The sequence below is a fragment of the Pollicipes pollicipes genome, unplaced genomic scaffold, assembly GCF_011947565.3.
Source record: "Pollicipes pollicipes isolate AB1234 unplaced genomic scaffold, Ppol_2.1 Scaffold_3087;HRSCAF=3621_pilon_pilon_pilon, whole genome shotgun sequence".
NCBI lineage: Eukaryota > Metazoa > Arthropoda > Thecostraca > Pollicipedomorpha > Pollicipedidae > Pollicipes > Pollicipes pollicipes.
In genome coordinates, this window is record NW_023596225.1 from 41588142 (window position 1) to 41605403 (window position 17262).

At 57.1% G+C, this 17262-nt stretch overlaps 2 protein-coding genes across 2 annotated transcripts; both read left to right on the forward strand.

Annotated features, from left to right (window-relative positions):
• The first annotated feature begins 819 nt into the window (after nt 1–819).
• Nucleotides 820–6741, forward strand: LOC119090380 (endoplasmic reticulum-Golgi intermediate compartment protein 1-like). Its single transcript, XM_037213178.1, is given in 9 exon segments — nt 820–1053; nt 2750–2884; nt 3277–3349; nt 3351–3369; nt 3902–4033; nt 4514–4675; nt 5087–5187; nt 5770–5880; nt 6518–6741. Coding segments are annotated over 9 exon segments (861 nt in total). The 5' UTR covers nt 820–1033; the 3' UTR covers nt 6626–6741.
• Nucleotides 6742–8323: 1582 nt separating this feature from the next.
• LOC119090179 (uncharacterized protein CG3556) lies at nt 8324–17217 on the forward strand. The gene is made up of 10 exons (XM_037212969.1): nt 8324–8479; nt 9139–9205; nt 11811–12024; nt 12396–12499; nt 13639–13785; nt 14142–14299; nt 14538–14748; nt 15099–15309; nt 15864–16018; nt 16326–17217. The coding sequence occupies exons 2-10, from the start codon at nt 9151–9153 to the stop codon at nt 16385–16387; spliced, it is 1317 nt and encodes a 438-aa protein (XP_037068864.1). The 5' UTR covers nt 8324–8479; nt 9139–9150; the 3' UTR covers nt 16388–17217.
• The last annotated feature ends 45 nt before the right edge of the window (nt 17218–17262 follow it).

The window sequence follows — 17262 nt, forward strand, 5'->3', positions numbered from 1 at the left end:
GTCGCTTGTCCAGCATTGATAGTGCTTATGAAACGGATAGGAGGCAGTGCTATCGGCACAAATAGATATTTACATGCATATGCGTGGTTGCATGGAGGGCACACAATCGCGTTGTTTGTTTTTTTTCTAAGGCGACTTTTGAGACCGAGGACAAGACAGTATTCCTCCGACAAATACGAAGGAAGGTCTCGGAAAGTGGGAGCGCCATACAAACTTTGATCCTTACATGCGTTGCCATAGGCTTAATGCATCAGCATTCTTGGAAAGGAGAGGAGCTCGGCGCCCACGGAGCATCTCGTTCCGATGACAATGGTTCCGCAGAGGCGAGCACTTCTCCGGAATGCCAGTTCCACCATGCTGGCGTGCTTCTTAGGCTGTGAGCAATTGCTTACGCACACCCACTTAACCCTGTACTCTGCCAACTTACCAGCTCTTGAGAAAGGTAGGATGAAGAAGAATGCATCACAGTGGTATACACCGGCATGGATCCCGAGGTAAAGTAGTCGAGTGTCGGTGTTACCAGACGGTATGGGTTGATAAGCCGTTGGCGTGGGACGTGGCTCACAGGGCACGGAAGGCTCCCAGTAAAAGAAAAATACAAATCGCCGTCAGCAAAACCATCATGGCGCAGCTGTTACGAATCTCGCTTGCGATGTTTACATTGTCGGCTGTACATGAGGTCGCGGGTCGCATGAGCTGAGTTTGCGTGTGATGGATGCACGTTTCCCGTCGTATTATGTGTTCTAAGCATTTTTTTAGCCGTAACGCCATGAAATACAGCTTTTGGAGAGCTGCGTAAAACCAACATGTTAGCTGGGGCAGGCTGGGCGAGCTTTGCTGTTTCTGGTTGACAGAGTTTGGCCCCACTATTTTGTTTGTTTTGACGTCCAGCCCGATGTTATCGTTTATTTTTCCCCACCGTGAGTCACAAGTACATTTATTTTTGTTGTTTTTGTTTCAGAGCTACTCGAAGAATTTTCAGTTTTATTTATTCTGACCTGGAAGAACTTTGTGGCCTGGTTCACTATTAATCATGGGCTTTGATGTCAAAAGGTAGGTGTTCATGGTAGTTAATGGTGATCTGCATTTATTGGATACACTGGACTGTCATGTTTATTTATGTATCATGCTTACAGCTGCTAAGTAATGATTCTGACTTAGGAAGGTCTGAAAAGCTGCAATGGTTCACAGCTGAAATCTAAACAGCTTATAATGGCTTCTGCACTTAATATTTTAGGAATGCAAGGCCTGTAAATGAATCTCCCCTGAGAATATCAAAATATCTGACAGCTTCATAAGTTCACTAACTATGTTATAAGCTACAGCTGCCTGGTTGACCACTATGAAGCATAGCTCACTGCCAATATGATTCTGACTGATGACTTGTATACCAATCACTGTGCACACTATGCTACTGGGTATGATAATTAGTTTGGGTGTGTGACCTGAGTGTTCTTTGGAGGTCAAGCATCAAACACATAAGCATCCTGGTCCTGCTATTCAGGAAAAACAGTGCTACTTTAGCAGGAAGCTTTTGTCAGCATATCTTAGCATATGTGGTTATTATGTCACATAAGAATGCCATTCCTGGCTGACCATCTTGTCCTATTTCCAATTTCTGAAATTAAAAGATGATGATAAGGCTCAAAGTGACAGTGTATTTCATGTATGCTACTACTGTGTGGTGCCACAGGCAGCATGCATATGCCACCCCTAAATGTTATGCTGGCATGAATAGTTTTGTTAACATCATAAATTTTGTTAAGTAGCTCCTGGACCATTCAGTAAGGTGTAGTGCAATACCAGGTAGTGCATATTTAGCTGTTTTCAATATTGATTTGAAAATTGTGACTTGTTATCATTATGTCAGGTCTTAAGTTGTGCATGACTTCATGTACACATGTCCTCATCCAGTGGTCCTGAAGCTGTGAAGTAGCAGTAAATTTGATGTTTTTAGCTCCTTTAATCTTTGTAAAGATAATTTATAGTGATGGTAAAAAAGAGATCAAAGATCTCAGTTGAAGTTAAGCTGGTGTCTGCAATCAGTGTTTTAACATGTCAACATCAAGGTGTTGAAACATTTTACAGGTTCCTTGTTCTTGCCATCCTCATAGTGTAGGAGGCAGGCATGATCTCTCCTTTGCAGAATCTATGCATGATGTATTAGATCAAATATTTCCAAACAGGATGGTGCATGAAATGCAATTATGAGCTACACTTTAAATCAGTTTATTACACCTCATTGTTGACCAATCAGGTTAGGTTAAATGATATATATATATATATATATATATATATATATATATATGGTGGTGCCATATATAATGGTATATGGCACCATGTGTGGCCACATCTGTGTAGTTTTGTGTCTATTTGCAGAGAAAAGCAGAAGAAATTTAAAAAGTTGTTCTGTCACTGTAAGCGCCTCGATTGGAGGTTACCTCACATCAGTCCATATTTGTTACGACCCTGACCTCAGATGACCATGAGTATGCTAGGGTTCATGATATTTTATGAGATTTGGATGGCTTCATGATTATATTACAACCTGGAAGAAGTAGTGGTATATTGGTATGCTATTTTTAGGATGAGCAACATAAATTTTGCAGAAGTTCTGAATGATGTTGCATGGTTACATCTTTATTTTATTTGTTTGTTAGCTCATCAAGTCAGAAATCAGTAGGCAATGGCATTTAAAGGTGGAGAAGCCAGGGAAGCTCATGTGTAATGAACAAATTTGTCATTTCAGGCTGGATATTTACCGCAAGGTGCCGAAGGACCTGACACAGCCAACTGTTTCGGGCGCCATCATTTCTGTCTGCTGCTGCAGCTTCATGTTCCTGCTGCTGGTTTCTGAGCTCTGGAATTTCATTTCTCCAGATATGTAGGTGTTGCTGATTTTGCTGTTTTGTATTGCATGTTGTTTTCCACAACCATATTTTCTGTTGTCTGATTGGTGGCTGACACATGCTGTCAGCTGTGGTGTTGGCTCCAATTATGTTCACTGAATGTGAACTGACTAGGCAATAATATGACATTGCTTACATTGTTAGAGGTGGAGTTTGTGGCAGCAGGTGTTATATCGCCATTAACCATGTGGAAATTTGTGAATAGCATTGTGTCATAGCAACAGCAGTGAGCATGTTTGTGCATGTTTGCTATTGCTGGATGCGTGTGTGCGTTGGACGCACTTGCATGTTTGCTGTTGTTGTTGGTATTGTTGAACGCGTGTTTCCGTTGGACGCGTACGCCACTGACGCCTGGTGTGGCCGGCAGCGTGTCTGACCTGTTGGTGGACAACCCCGGCAACCAGTCGGGCAGGATCGCGGTCCACCTGGAGATCTCGCTTCCCCCGCCTGCAGTGTCAGTGTGAGTATCGGCAGCCGAGAGCGCCAGAGCGGCTGCTGGATGCCGATGGCGATGTGACTCATTGTTGGACTCCAGTAGCGTTAGAATCAATGTTTGCCGCTGGGAGCGTGGCAGCTGGTGCCGACCAATGGTGCGGGCGCGAAAAGACTGAGTACTGGCTGCTGGGGGTATGAGAGTGTTGTGGGCTGATGCTGAAGGCCCGTAACCCTTCTTCATTAAGAGGGCTGACTGTCGCGAACCTCGCGGCTCCTTCACTGCGCGGAAGCTCCCTGCATTCACTTGGCTGTCCATGTCGGGCTGTTCCTGCGATCTTGCAGTGACACTGCAGCATCCATATGCTGTGGCGTGCTAGCTTAATTGTTAGCTTTCTGGCCCGTATGTTTTCCGTCTGGTATGTTACGCTGATGTGCTGGTAGTTCTTTATCAGCCACCAGTCAAAAGAACAGGGTATGGAGACCGAAATTGTTGAGCGTCGTCAAGACCGTCCGTGTTGCGCGGTACAACAGGGTCAGGTAATCGTGCATGTCTCCAGATGTCGGCCTGGATATCCAGGATGACCAGGGCAGGCACGAGGTCGGAATGGTGGAGAACACCAAGAAAACGCCCGTCTTGTCCGGGGCCGGGTGTCTGATGGTGGCCGACTTCCAGATCAACAAAGTGCCAGGTCAGCCTCTAACCTACATCACACCCCACGTAACCCACAGTTGCATCCGTGAGTTCAGAGTTCCTAGGTGTTTTAAATGGTCTATCGACAGCCAACTACCGGGAGATGCTGACTGGTTAAATGACGTTATAGTGTACACACTGGTTATCCTAACAATATTTGACGTTGAAAGCTGGTTGTATGATCACGGCTTGTGTAACTGCTCTCGAGCAGCCTCAGGACCCCTACGAGCCCTTCGGACCCCCTCTACCGTCTGACCCCGCCTGACCGCCGCCTAACCGCCACCTGACGGCTGCCCGACGGCCGTCTGACGGCCGTCTGACCGCCGCCTGACGGCCGTCTGAACGCCGCCCGACGGCCGTCTGAAGGCCGCCTGACGGCCGCCTGACGGCCGTCTGACGGCCGTCTGACGCCGTCCTGACGCCCGCCTGACGGCCGCCTGACGGCCGCCTGACCCCCGCCTGACCCCGCCCGCCGCAGGTAACTTCCACGTGTCGACGCACTCGTCGCGCCAGAAGCCGGCCGAGGCGGACTTCGCGCACGTAGTGCACGAGCTGCGCTTCGGCCGGCGCGTGTCGGCCGACCGGCTGCCGATGGCCAGCTTCAGCCCGCTGTCCGAGCGGCACGCGCTCGACTCGCCCGGTTAGTCGCCGGAGCTGGGGGGGAGGGGGGGGGGGGGCGGAAGGGGGAGAGGAGGAGGCCGACCCAGCTGCCCGCTGTCCGAGCGGCACGCGCTCGACTCGCCCGGTAAGTCGCCAGAGCGGGGGGGGGGGGGGGGCAAAGGGGGAGAGAGAGGGAAGGGGGAGAAGGCCGACCCACCGCAGGGCATGCGGGGCGCTCACGCGGCGGTAGCTGGAAGTTCTGCTGGGTCATTGCCGGCGACCCGAGTAGGAAGCCTTGACTCTGCGGTGTGGACCGTGTTTTTCGTAAGCACTGCCGGTGTCCGTGTGTGGCTCGCGCTGTCCGTATGGCTCCTCCACTCTCCTTACGCTCCGCTCGCTCTGTCCGTGTGTGCTCGGTGGCCTCCCCTGACGTCGGTTCGTCTTCTGGCAGCCTCTGCGTCGCACGACTACATCATGAAGGTGGTGCCGACCGTATACGTGGACCTGAGCGGCGTCGAGCTGGTATCCTATCAGTACACCTACGTTTCCCGGGTACGTCATTGGCTGTCGAGAACCGGCCGGACTTGGTGATGGCGGTAGAGTTGTACGTCAGATAGAAGATAAGATAGAAAATGAAATTCTGTCGTGGAATTTTTCTCCCGGTCGCTTGATGTCACTCCAAATGCCCAATGGCCGCTCATTTGTTGTTTCTGCTATCGACTGATAACGCAGAATGTGTTATTTGCGTGTACTTTGTGACATCAAGCTGTCTTATTTTGATGCTGCATACTACGCCATCCGCGCATCGACTGCTATTCTTGTTGCTTTCTTGGAACGCATTGGCCTTGGTTATTGCCATGCCTCCAAATCACTCGTGCGTCTCTCGGGCGTAACGGCACCGCCGCCCGCCTGCGTCCGTCGCGTCCCCGCGGGCCGTGTTCGATTCCGGCTGACGGCGCTCACAGTCAGCGCCGTCCGCCCGTCTGTGGCCGTCGCCCCCTCGCCGGCTGTGTTCGGCTCCGGCTGACGGCGCTGACATTCGATACCGCCGCCCGCCTGTCTGCGTCCGCCGTCTCCCCGCCGGCCGTGTTCGGCTCCGGCTGACGGCGCTGACGGTGCGCTGCGCTGCTGCAGGCGCGCTCGCAGCTGGGTCGGGCGCCGGCCATCTGGTTCAAGTACGACCTGAACCCGATCACAGTGCGCTACCACGAGCGTCGGCCGCCCGTCTACACCTTCATCACGACTGTGAGCTGGGGCGGGGTGAGACGGGAGGGTGGGCGGGTCCGTTTGCAGGGGACGGTGCTGGGGTTGGCTGGTGCGCTTGGTCCGGCCACGACCCGGTCCGAGAGCGCAGATTGAATGGATGTGCCGCGGCATGAAATGCAATCTCTTGTGCGAAGCGCTCAAGACGCCTAACTTTTCTTTATGTCACCCGCCCAGAACGTGGATTCGTGCTTTGATCTTCCGCTCCCGTTGCTCAGAACTTAAGCAGCGGGCCTTCCTGTAGGCGCTTTGTGTTCGATTCACACGATTCATGGTACCGACGCACAACTCGAAAATTCATGAGCGGAGCCATTGAAAGCGAACTGAAGGGAGAGTTGCAGCCAACACAGGCTCTTCTGGGGACGGCAGGGTTTCATGTTATTCCGACATCAACAAGCGTGTCCATAAAAATGTGCAGGCTGCATGTCAGTACATGCTGATGTTTCTCGGGCCGAACTTGCTGTCAGCATGTCTGCCTTGCCGAGATGTTGTGTGTGTGGGATGCATCCCACGGCCGCTCGCCATGGCCCTACCCATCTGAACTCACCCTGGGCGATGTGCGCGGCGCTCGAGACAAATGTGGCGCTCGAGACAGACGGTCGTCCGGTCCGCCCGCCAGGTGTGCGCCATCGTGGGCGGCACGTTCACCGTGGCCGGCATCGTCGACTCCGCCGTCTTCACCGCCTCCGAGATGTTCAAGAAGTTCGAGTTGGGCAAGCTGACGTAACGCTCTGGACGGGGCCGGACCGGTTCAGCGGCGCCGGCTAGGCAGAGCAGGGGCAGCGCCGACCGGTGGAACGCCGGCTAGGCGGAGGGACGGGCCGTGCAGCGGAGAGGGGAGAGACCGTGTGTAGGGGGGGGGGGGGCGTGGGAAGCAGCCGAACGCCGGCGGCTGCGGTGCTGGGGTTCGCGGCGCGGGGTGGGTTGGTGGGATTGCGCTGGTGGGAGCGGGGTCATCGTAGGCTGTCAGCGAGCGGGGCTGTGCTTTGGCCGGCTATGGGAGCCCGGAAAGAACCGGCCGTTTTGAATTGTTTTAGGGCCGTAGCTAGGTGTGGTTGTTGCTGTATTTTTATACTCAGATCACGTGCATTTCTGTTTCAGTTGAGGTGGTGTTAAGAAGGCTGCATTGCTGTGTGCAATTGCGAGAATTTGTTTGTGCTTGAGCGTGTACAATGTTGCGATAGCTGACATTGTTGTGCTCTTCAAAATGTACAACGACGTTTTATGGCATCAGGGAAGTTGTTGACTCAACCGTTCTGCACATCTGATCGTGAGCTATCACACCCCCTAAATATTTTGTACCTTCCTGGCCCATTCATCGTTTACCGTAGTAATGTGCAAGCCATGTTGTTTTGCTGAAGCTGGGCGTTTTCAGTTTCAACTCAGCCAAAGTCAGCTGGTAACAAAGCATTGTTCATCGCTGTTCGTCAACACCCTATTCGGTCTTATCTTTTACCGCGTTTTGATGCAACGCATTTTTAACTTTCTGCCATGTCCTCCCGTTAGATATACCTGGGGCGCGTCTTACTTTGTAACTGTCGGTCAAGCAGCTTGATTGGCACAGACTTCAGTGTGTGCTCTTTCCAGTGCTGGCCGTGCCCTGTCCATATGCAGAAAGTTAGCTGCTCCTGGCTGTGCCAGCCGGCGATTGGTCTCAGCATTTGACACGGCCTTTCGCAAAAGTGATATCGTCTGCTCCCAGCTGAGACATTTAGACGCGCTGGATTTGTTGGATTTGGGTGTCGCTGATGTCCCTCTTTCGACAAACCTCGTGCGCCGCTCTCGCCTGCCGCGTGCCTACACTTTATACTTGGCGCTCAGAAGGGTTCTTTGGAGTCGGTGTTTTAGTCATGTCTGTAGCTCTGAATATAGCCAAGTGCTCGCATGGGATTGGCCAACATCTGCAGCTGCATGTTTTGGGCTCTTCCTTGGACTTGCAGGTATATCACTGACCACGCCTTTTTTGGGCCCCATCCGCTCACCGTCCGGGAGCTTCTGTGCAAATACATCTAAGCATGAGATGATCGCCTGCTTTCTCCTGGCGCGGCCGAGCAGTTCGGAATAATGACCTCGATATTGACCGACATCACCTTCACCCTGGCATTGACCGTCAATGCCAATGCGTTTTGAAGCGTGGGTGAAATCCCGCGGGCTAGCCTGACGTCGGCCGGCGACCTGCCATGGAGACATGGCTGAACCTGGCCTCTAAGTCGGAGCGGCTGTCGGCGGCCGCGGCGCCCGGTGACCTGCGGCAGCTGCCGGCGCCGCCGGCCCGAGCCGCCTCGGCGCGCCGGCCCGGCGGGCGCGGGGAGGGAGGGGCAGCCGGATCGACCAGCGCGGCCGGTCACAGGCGGGACGGCGGCGCGGGCCGGGCGGACAGGGCGGCGGTCGGCCGGGCGGGGCGGCTTGACCTCGACGGGGCCGCTGCGACCTGCCGGGCGACCTCGGCGCGGCTCTCCGGCCGGGTGACGTGACCTCTCCGCGGGTCAGGGTCGGCGGCGCGCCGGGTGCGGCCTCGTGTCGTCAGCCCACCGGGGCAAGGTCGGCGTCCTGCTCGCGTCGTCACCCGGACACCGACACGGTGAGTGGACCGGCAGATCACGGAGGACGCGGCGGTGCGCGGGCCTGCGCCCTGTCCCGCCCCCCGCCCGGCTCCGGTCCCAGTCAGCGTACCTTCAGACCCGTGACAGCCGCAGCTGACCGGCGGGGCGAGGTGAGCCGGAACACGCCGGATTACGCTCCTCCGAGTCACCGGGGGACGGCGTGTTTTAGCAGACTAGGGAGAGGCTGTGCCTTCCGTGCGGTGGCACAGTGGCCTCCGTTACGTACGATCCAGTGCGAAATGACAGGATGATAGGAAGTGAACTGCACGTAAACGCTGTATCGCGCGATATTGTCAAGTTCATTTCAAGGGCTGGGTGTCACGCCTTGTAAAGCCCTGCAAAGTTAGATACTCATTTGACCTGTCAATTATACACTAATGGCGGTTACTGAGACGTTAAAGAAACCGGCCGACATTTCAGTTTGGCTATGCAGGGGCCGTATTTTGTGTTGTATCGGGCGAACCCTTGTAACCCCGGGCAGCGGCTGGATTCGATTGCATTTCAAATGCAGGGAACACCTATTCGTGCTCAGTTCCACTCACTTATTCTGCGATGCTTCACCTACTGCCGAACGTGCCCTGTTTTACAGCCTGCAGCTTGTTCTGATTTCGCCTTTGTCCCTGTCGACCGTTCCCAGAGGGCCGGCGCCATGAAGCTGGTGATTCTGCTCAGCCTCGCCTGCCTGGCATCATCTTTTAAACAAGGTAAATGACGCCAGACGTGCTGGTAAGTGCCGCTCGGCTGTCCCGGAAACCTACCTGCCTCTCCCGGCGTCCCGCGAGGCCCCGGCTCCCGCCGCCCCTGAGCTCGTTAGGACCGGTCAGCCCGAGAGGAGCCGGCCCAGATGAGCGGCGGCAGCGGCGGCGGAGACTCCAGGCGTCCCGCGAGGCCCCGGCTCCCGCCGTCTCTGAGCTCGTTAGGACCGGTCAGCCCGAGAGGAGCCGGCCCGGACGAGCGGCGGCGGCGGCGGAGACTCCCGGCGTCCCGCGAGGCCCCGGCTCCCGCCGCCCCTGAACTCGTTAGGACCGGTCAGCCCGAGAGGAGCCGACCTGGACGAGCCCGCCGCCCCTGAGCTCGTTAGGACCGGTCAGCCCGAGAGGAGCCGGCCCGGACGAGCGGCGGCGGCGGCGGAGACTCCCGGCGTCTCGCGAGGCCCGCTCCCGCCACCTCTGAGCTCGTTAGGACCGGTCAGCCCGAGAGGAGCCGGCCCGGACGAGCGGCGGTGGTGGCGGAGACTCCCGGCGCTTCACTTCGCATGGCTGACGTTCAATATTGATCCCGCTTCCGCGCCCAGCCGCCCGCGGACTGGTCGGGACTGGCGGACGTTAAGGGCGGCGCCAGCCTGCACCGGCACCGGGTCTCAGTTTTGGTTCTGGAGGGCCCCAGCATGAGGTGGTGTCATCTGCGTCTCTCAGCTTGACAGCTAAGCACCAACTCTGACGATCATCAAATGACAAGATACACATGCTGCGTTATGGCCTTTGTGAATGATGATATCATTCAATGCTGCGGGATATCCTCGAAGGATTTATGCTACTTTGATAACAGCCTTATTTGACGAAGCCGTAAATATAGCTATTGGTGAGTCCCAACGAGACACGGAAGCAGCGTCACCTGCCTGCGGCCCTGCCAGCCTGCCTGCCAAGCCCGGATCATTAAACCTGCCAGAGACACATCTAGAACAGCCGCACGCTGCGGGTGTCGCCTCGTAAAAGCGCAACGCGAGAGCGTCACGGAAATCTAATATCCCCGACTGTCAGCACACATGAGTCGAGTCCGTTTAAGTCTGCCACATGTATGACGCCATGCCGGATCAATGAATGCGGCACATCGGGCACGAACTCTCACATGAATGAGGCTTGCGTCATGGCAAGGGCAAAGCTATAGTCCAACGAATACGCCAAATACGTCAAAACTAGTACGCCATCGGGAAGCTTGATCGTTACTGAGTTCATTCTTTGTGGGTCTGGGTAGTCAGTCTATAGCTTTGCAACTCGCTTACGAACAGAAGAAGGCGCCCATGTTAGGTCGCGGCTACGCAAGGTGCCTCGACATTACGGAGGCAATAGCTTGCAAGCCTATCGATTGAAGCCGGCGTGGTCGGCGGCGACCCACGTTTTAGTGGCGGCTGGTGTGTGTGTTGCACGCGACCAACTGGCGCCAGGCGACCGGCGACCGCGCCCTTCCCCACGGGGCGGGGTGGGACGTTGTCCTAGTCCCCATAATGTCCCGCAGGTGCTTGTAATTCGCTCACGAAAGGAAATAAGGTGTTTTTTTGGGGGGGGAGCGCTAATGGGCAGTTATTTGCTGACCTCGCACGGGGCCAGTGAACTCATCGGGACCCGCTGGAATGGTAGATGACCGAGAGGACAGACTCACTTAGACCCGGCGCCTGACTGACGCACCCGCAGAAAACGGCTGGAATCCACGACGATGACAGAGTTGAGTGTGCGGCCGAGGTCGCTGTCATGCTAGCGACACTGGGGAAAGCATGAGTCAGCACCAAGCTTAGACAACTAATGCAGGCGCAGGAGAACGCTCCGTGATAATGAGGCACAACTGCGCCACCGGCTTCGTGAGACCCTCAGAGAATCATTAAAACAACCTGAGCCCGAGCCGGCGGCCTTTAGAAACTGGGGCTATGCATTTCCGATGAACGCGAACGGTGGTAAGGCATTTTCGAATATTCAATATGGGGTATATGCGTAGCGTTCAAAGTTCGCCGCATGGTACAGACCCTAATAACGCATTCTTCATTCTCAGACGACCCTTCACCGAGAACACACAGGCTGGAAAAAGTAACATTAACAAAAAGTAACATTAAAGAACAGTTGCCAAAAAGCAGTTTCGTGAGATCCTGTACACAACGCTAATGACACAAATATACTTCCGCTACCTTAGATTAACCTGTTAAAATATTGCAGTGAATGGCCAGCCTGGAACGCATCCTGCTCGCTTGTGTTCGTACCGTGTTGGGCCCCTTCAGTTTACACGGACAACTTCGGAGACATGGATACAGACTATTGAGAGGCGGGCAGTGCGTCGATGCCACAGTCATCACCGCGGACCCAAGGCGTGTCGCGCGGGGACCCGCGTCAGACCGCCCGGCGAGGCTCTGCGGGGCTCTGGCGGAGGGGGGGGGGGGGGGGCGGGGGAGCCGGGGCAGCGCCGTAACGCTCGCCCTGCAGACAGCTGAGTCGGCTCCAGGTCTGTCGGGGTGTGATGACGTGCAAACGGCGTAACGTCGCGGAAAGGACCAGACAACAGACGACGGTTCTGCAACGACCTCACATTAACTCACCGTCGCAGAGGAGCCGGCGGAGGTGCCGGCGGCGGCGGCGGCGGCGGCCTCCTCCGGACTGCGCTGGCTGATGGGCCAGCAGGAGCCGGACCGCGGCTGGGGGGTCGACACCGCCCGCGCCGTCATGGCCGCCGCTCTCGTCAACGACTCCGCGCTGGCCGGACCGGACCGGCAGCTGACCCGCCAGCAGCTGGAGATCAACGCCCTGGCCGACTTGTGGAGGTGGGCGCTAGGGAAACCAACGCCCCGGCGAAGGCTCCCTGTGCTCTGAAGACCTCTGAAAGATCACGCCAACAGATAGTCTGCGGTGGTGACTGACAGCTCCGGCTAACGCTGCAACGAAAACATTAAAATATGTTTTAAATAAAGTAAAATATGTTCAATGTGTTCAAGGCACGCATTTGTGGCTTGCTCTGCAAGTTCTGGAATAACCTTCGAGGGACGCAGTGTGAGTTCTACGTCAACACGCATCATACAAGTGCCTTTAAATGTCATCCGAGTTAGGCTGGGAGCGCACTGAGCTCGCGGCATCACACGCACTAGCCCCTGACAGCACCGCTCGAACATGACGGCGGTCGGCGCCGGTGCCGCAGACACCACGACTACCCGCTGACGGCGGCGCGGCTGGCCGAGTACCTGCTGGCGCTGGTCAGCCTCTGCGGCGACGTGCGCCACTTCCACGGCCGGGACCTGACCGGTGAGGAGCGCGCCTGGCGGTGGCGGCCGCGTCCTGACCTCCCCCAGACGTCACCAGCTCTGCTCGGGCTGCAGACGCTAGTCCCGGTGTGATATCGTGTTTTTAGTTTTGTTCTTATTTCACATGTGGGTTAGACTGCATGCATGACGACGGAAGCCGGCTTCGTGTTTCGTGTCCTGTCATCTGCGGATGTGCCATTTGCGTTCAAATGTCGGCCATTTGGGGCCGCTGGGGGAGCTATCTGCTCCCATTGAGCCCGATCTCGACGTGATGCGGCCATCGCGTTCAGCCGGCTGAGCTCTCTCGGGGGCCGTTCGGAGGCCGGTCGCTCCGGGTCCGAGCCGGGTCGAGGTAACGACTCATTTGGCCTGCAGCCCGCTGGTCGTAACTCCGAAATGTCACGGCCAGCGGCTGGACTGAGGGAAGGAGCGGATCTCAGTCCGGCTTAAGCTGCGGGCAAAAAAAGTTTGTCAGATACTCGGACGACAAATGGTGCGCACATTAATTGTCTCAGCCGCTGCTTGCCACGTCCCTTGCCTATGACGTCACAACAGTTTGAAATGTCGGTCTCCCGGCCGGGGTCGGTATTTCCAACCGCTGTGTTGACGTTTCAAATGCCGCCCGCACCAGCCAGCAGAGAAGTCTGTCGTGACCTGGACCTGCCCTGACCTCCGCTACTGCAACGGCCCTGCGGTACCAGCAGCGGAGCCGGTCGTGACCTTGAACTGCTCACATCTGCCGGAGCGGTGCTGCAGCACTAGCGCCGTGATCTCCAGTGACCCTGACCTGACCTTGACCCGGCCGCCGGAGCAGTGCTGCGGCACCAGCGCCATGATCTCTAGTGACCCTGACCTGGCCTTGACCCGGCCGCCGCAGCGGCCCTGCAGCACCAGCACCTTCAGCTTCTGTGACCTTGACCTAACCGGTCTCGGCCGCCGCAGCGGTGCCGCAGCACCAGCAACGTGCTCTCCAGTGGCCTTGACCTGACCTTGACCCGGCCGCCGCAGCGGTGCGGCAGTACCAACGCCGTGATCTTTAGTGACCTTGATCTGGCCTTGACCCGGCCACCACAGCGGTGCTGCAGCACTAGCGCCGTGATCTCCTGTGACCTTGACCTGACCTTGATCGGGCCGCCGCAGCGGTGCTGCAGCACCAGCGGGACCCGCTCGACTACGAGTCAGCGCTGGTTGTGCTGGCGACGTGCGCCGCCGGCGCGCCCGTCCGCCGCCGCAGCTTCGGCCGCCTGCTGGCGATCACCAGCGCCAGCGGCAGCCTGCACGGCACAGGTCAGACCGCTGCGGCGCTGGGATTTGGCGGCGGTCGCGCGTAACTTGCGGCGAGTGAAGCGTCAGAGGAGTGTCGTCCGAAACGGTGGGAGTTGTGTGTTTGCCTTAATTGATGTTTAGTTCTGAAGTTGAGGGAGGGGATGTCTGGAGTCTATATAAGAGTCTCTATCTCTATCTATCTATCTAAGGTGTCTAAGGCTCTATCTCTTCAGCACCCGGTGTACCCTGCATGACAGAGACGTGTGCCCTGCGACCCTGCTGTCACCTGTGATAACCTGTCTGGGGCGGAGAGGCACAGTTGAGAGTGGGCACTAATCATCCATCGGACGCATGCTGACCATCCCACCCCCGGCCAGATACGCTGGCTCTGTCGGTGCTGGCACTGCGCTGCGTGGCCGACAACGAGAACAAACACGTGGACAGGCACCTGGGGACGCCTCTGGCGACGCTGGTGGCCAGGCAGGAGGCGGACGGCAGCTTCGGCAACTTCCACTCCACCCTGCTGGCGATCCAGGTCGGCGGAGAGCTTGGTGCGGAGAGGCCTAGCCAGAGAACGCTAATGGCATGGGGATCTGGTTAGCACGCAAGAGAGGGAGCGGGAGGGGGATCGTGGAGAAGAGTGTTGGATGTCGTATTAGTCTGTTGGTTTTCGTCGTGCCGTGAGGGGTGAGGTGCAGCGTCGGCCGCCGCGGCTGGCATGCTCCGCAGTGATCGGCCCGACTGACCCGCCTCCGCGGCCGCGGCGTCGCCAGGCGCTGCGCTCGGAGGGCGTGGCGGCCGGCTGGAGCTGGGCGCGCGCCGTCTCGTACCTGCTGTCGCGCCAGCAGAGCGACGGCTCGTTCGGTGACGTTCGCGACACTGCCGAGGTGCTGCCGACGCTGGCCGGCCGCTCGCTGCTGGCCGTGGCTGACCTGCCCTGCCACCGCCAGCGCGGAGACGCAGCGGCTTTGGCTGGCGCTGACGGTGAGCCTGGCGTGGCTGCTCACAGCGAGAGAGGTCACTGCGGTGGCATTGCTACAGATGCGATAGCTAAAATCAGCAATGCGGTCTGGGATGCAATTATCCCTATTAGTTGCATGCGCCGTATGACAATCGACATGTTATTAATAAGAAAATAGACGACGCGTTTCTGGAGACAACCAAGTTGCGTTCAGGTAGCTTCGGATGGAGCGTAGTCTTAGTTATCTTTGCTCTTCGAATGTGTGTTTCTAGTGCCTAACTCAAATCACCTAGGACGCATGTGCATCGTGCATTGTCGATTTATTGAGTGTGTAAACGAATGGGCCTTTGTCCTGGAGTTTTCAACTTCACAGAACACGAACCGAGACCGGCAAAAGAACTGCCATCTATCGACCGGTCTGTGAACTCGAGCCTGGCGTCGGCACCGCGGCTGATGAACGTCACGCTGTGGCTGTGGATCGGCGTGGATGTGAGCCAGAGCTTCAGCTGCCGCCTCGCCGTGCCCGAGAACACCAGCCTGTTCGACTGCATGAAGCTGGCGGCCGAGCGCGACAGCCGATTCCAGTGAGAGGCCAGCGCGGCCTGACCAGCGTTGCTGGTCTGGTCTGGCGTGGTGTTGGTCTGTGGCCCACCCACACAGCTCAGAGCTCTCAGCTCACAAATCGCCATCCCTGCGGATTTCACGGCCTCCAACGGTGGATGGAGTTGTTAGACTGTTTAGGTGTTGCATGACCGGTGGTGCTTCTTTTGCGCTTGTAGCGCACTAGCCGGTTGGTGTATTTCAGGCCGTGCTGAACTAGGGGGACCCCCGATGTGTCTGAATCATTAAGTGTTCTCATGCCAGTTAGAATGTGATTTAGGGTTCGGTCTATAGCTGTCATTCAAGCCTGCGAGTAGCAATCAACTTCCCAAGCCCAAGCACATCACAATGCTCCTGAAATAGTGAGCATTACTGATGAAGGGCCGACCGACCTACTTGAAGCATCCAGCGAGCGTACTCGCTACACAGAGGACGTCACCCCATAACTGACGGCTGACCAACGCCACGCGTCCCGCACCCCTCTCCGTCTCGCTGGTCAGCTTCCGCGCACGAGTCCCACCTCCCACTGCGCGCGCAGGTTTTCGGCGGAGGCCTGGCCGAACGGACACTACGTGCACACGATCGCCGGCCGACACGAACGGGCGGACGGCTACCACTTTTGGCTGCTGTACCGGCTGGCCGGCCGGCCTGACCCGGCCCGCCCGCCCACTGGCCGCCAGCTGTTCACGGCAGGTGCGGGCCGCGCGCCGAGGTGTTCCGCTGTGCTGCGTGGCCAGAGACGCTGACCGGCGTCAGACCCGCGCTGCGAGGCTAGAGCTGCGGACGGGTCGCTTTAGGCAAGCGTCATGCTCGTTTTGAAAGGTTTGATTGTGTTGCGTCTGCAAAGGGTATTTAGTTTTTTAAAGACCAGGTGAGGTCTATTGGACTTGTATTTGCTAGAGGCCGGTGTCAATCATCAAAAGAGCTGATGGTGAAGTGCACACACGGGCGGCTTGAACCGTTCTCTGTCGCACCCACACGGCGCCCGCCTGTGTTCCAGGGGTGGACAACCTGTACCCGAACGAGGACGAGCACGTGCTGTTCTGGTACAAGGACCTGTAGCGGCGGCGTGGCGAGCCCGGCGCGGCCGTCCGTCGGCCCGGGGCACCACTGCAGTCCGGAGCGAGAGCTGAGGAAGCCGCGTCGGCTGGCGGGAAACGCTGGGGAGCGGGCGGCTCCAGCCGCGCGGGCAGGGAGGCGGCCGACGGCGGAGGTTTAGTGGTGGGAGGGCGCCACGCTCGCGGGGTGCAGGGCCTCCTGCCGTGTGGAGGCCTGCGTCGCCTGGCTGTGGAGTGGTGGGGGTCGCCGCGGCCGACGATCTGGATCTAGCCCAGACCCGGTCGTTGCGACCTGCCTTACGCTGGAGTAGTGTCGTACGCGCTGTGTGGTTGTGATGGTCCTCCCTTATTTGGAGTCGCTGGTAGCCGGGCGGGGTGGCGAGAGCTGTTAGAACTAGGCTTGTCCGGAATCGGCCGGTCGCCCGGTCGAATGTCCGCGCCGAAATTGCGCTAGATGTGTCATGCCAGAGCCCGTAAGCCAAAGCCCGCGAGCCAAAGCCCGCCTGCCAAAGTCCGCTACAAATATTTTCGTGGCTAGCTGTTTCAACCAGACGTTACCATGGGCTTAGTTCATCTGATCACCCAAGTGGAGGTTATATCAATGCTCGCCTGGGCCCGCATTTCAGTGCTTTACAATCGTTCAGCCCCGCTGGTATCGCAATAGGACATCCAGTTCCACCCATCTCGCCGTCGTAGATGCCTCCGAAGCATTACAGATCCCATCGCACTGGCTCTCAACGGAGACGGCGCTCCACCGGGCGCCGCGTCGTATGTGCGCGTCGTCCGTCTTACTGCTGGCTGGTAATTGCATGGCAATACACGCTATTGAAGTCCTTCGTGGGTTCTCAGCAAAGGCTATATCGCGCCCGCGCAGAACAG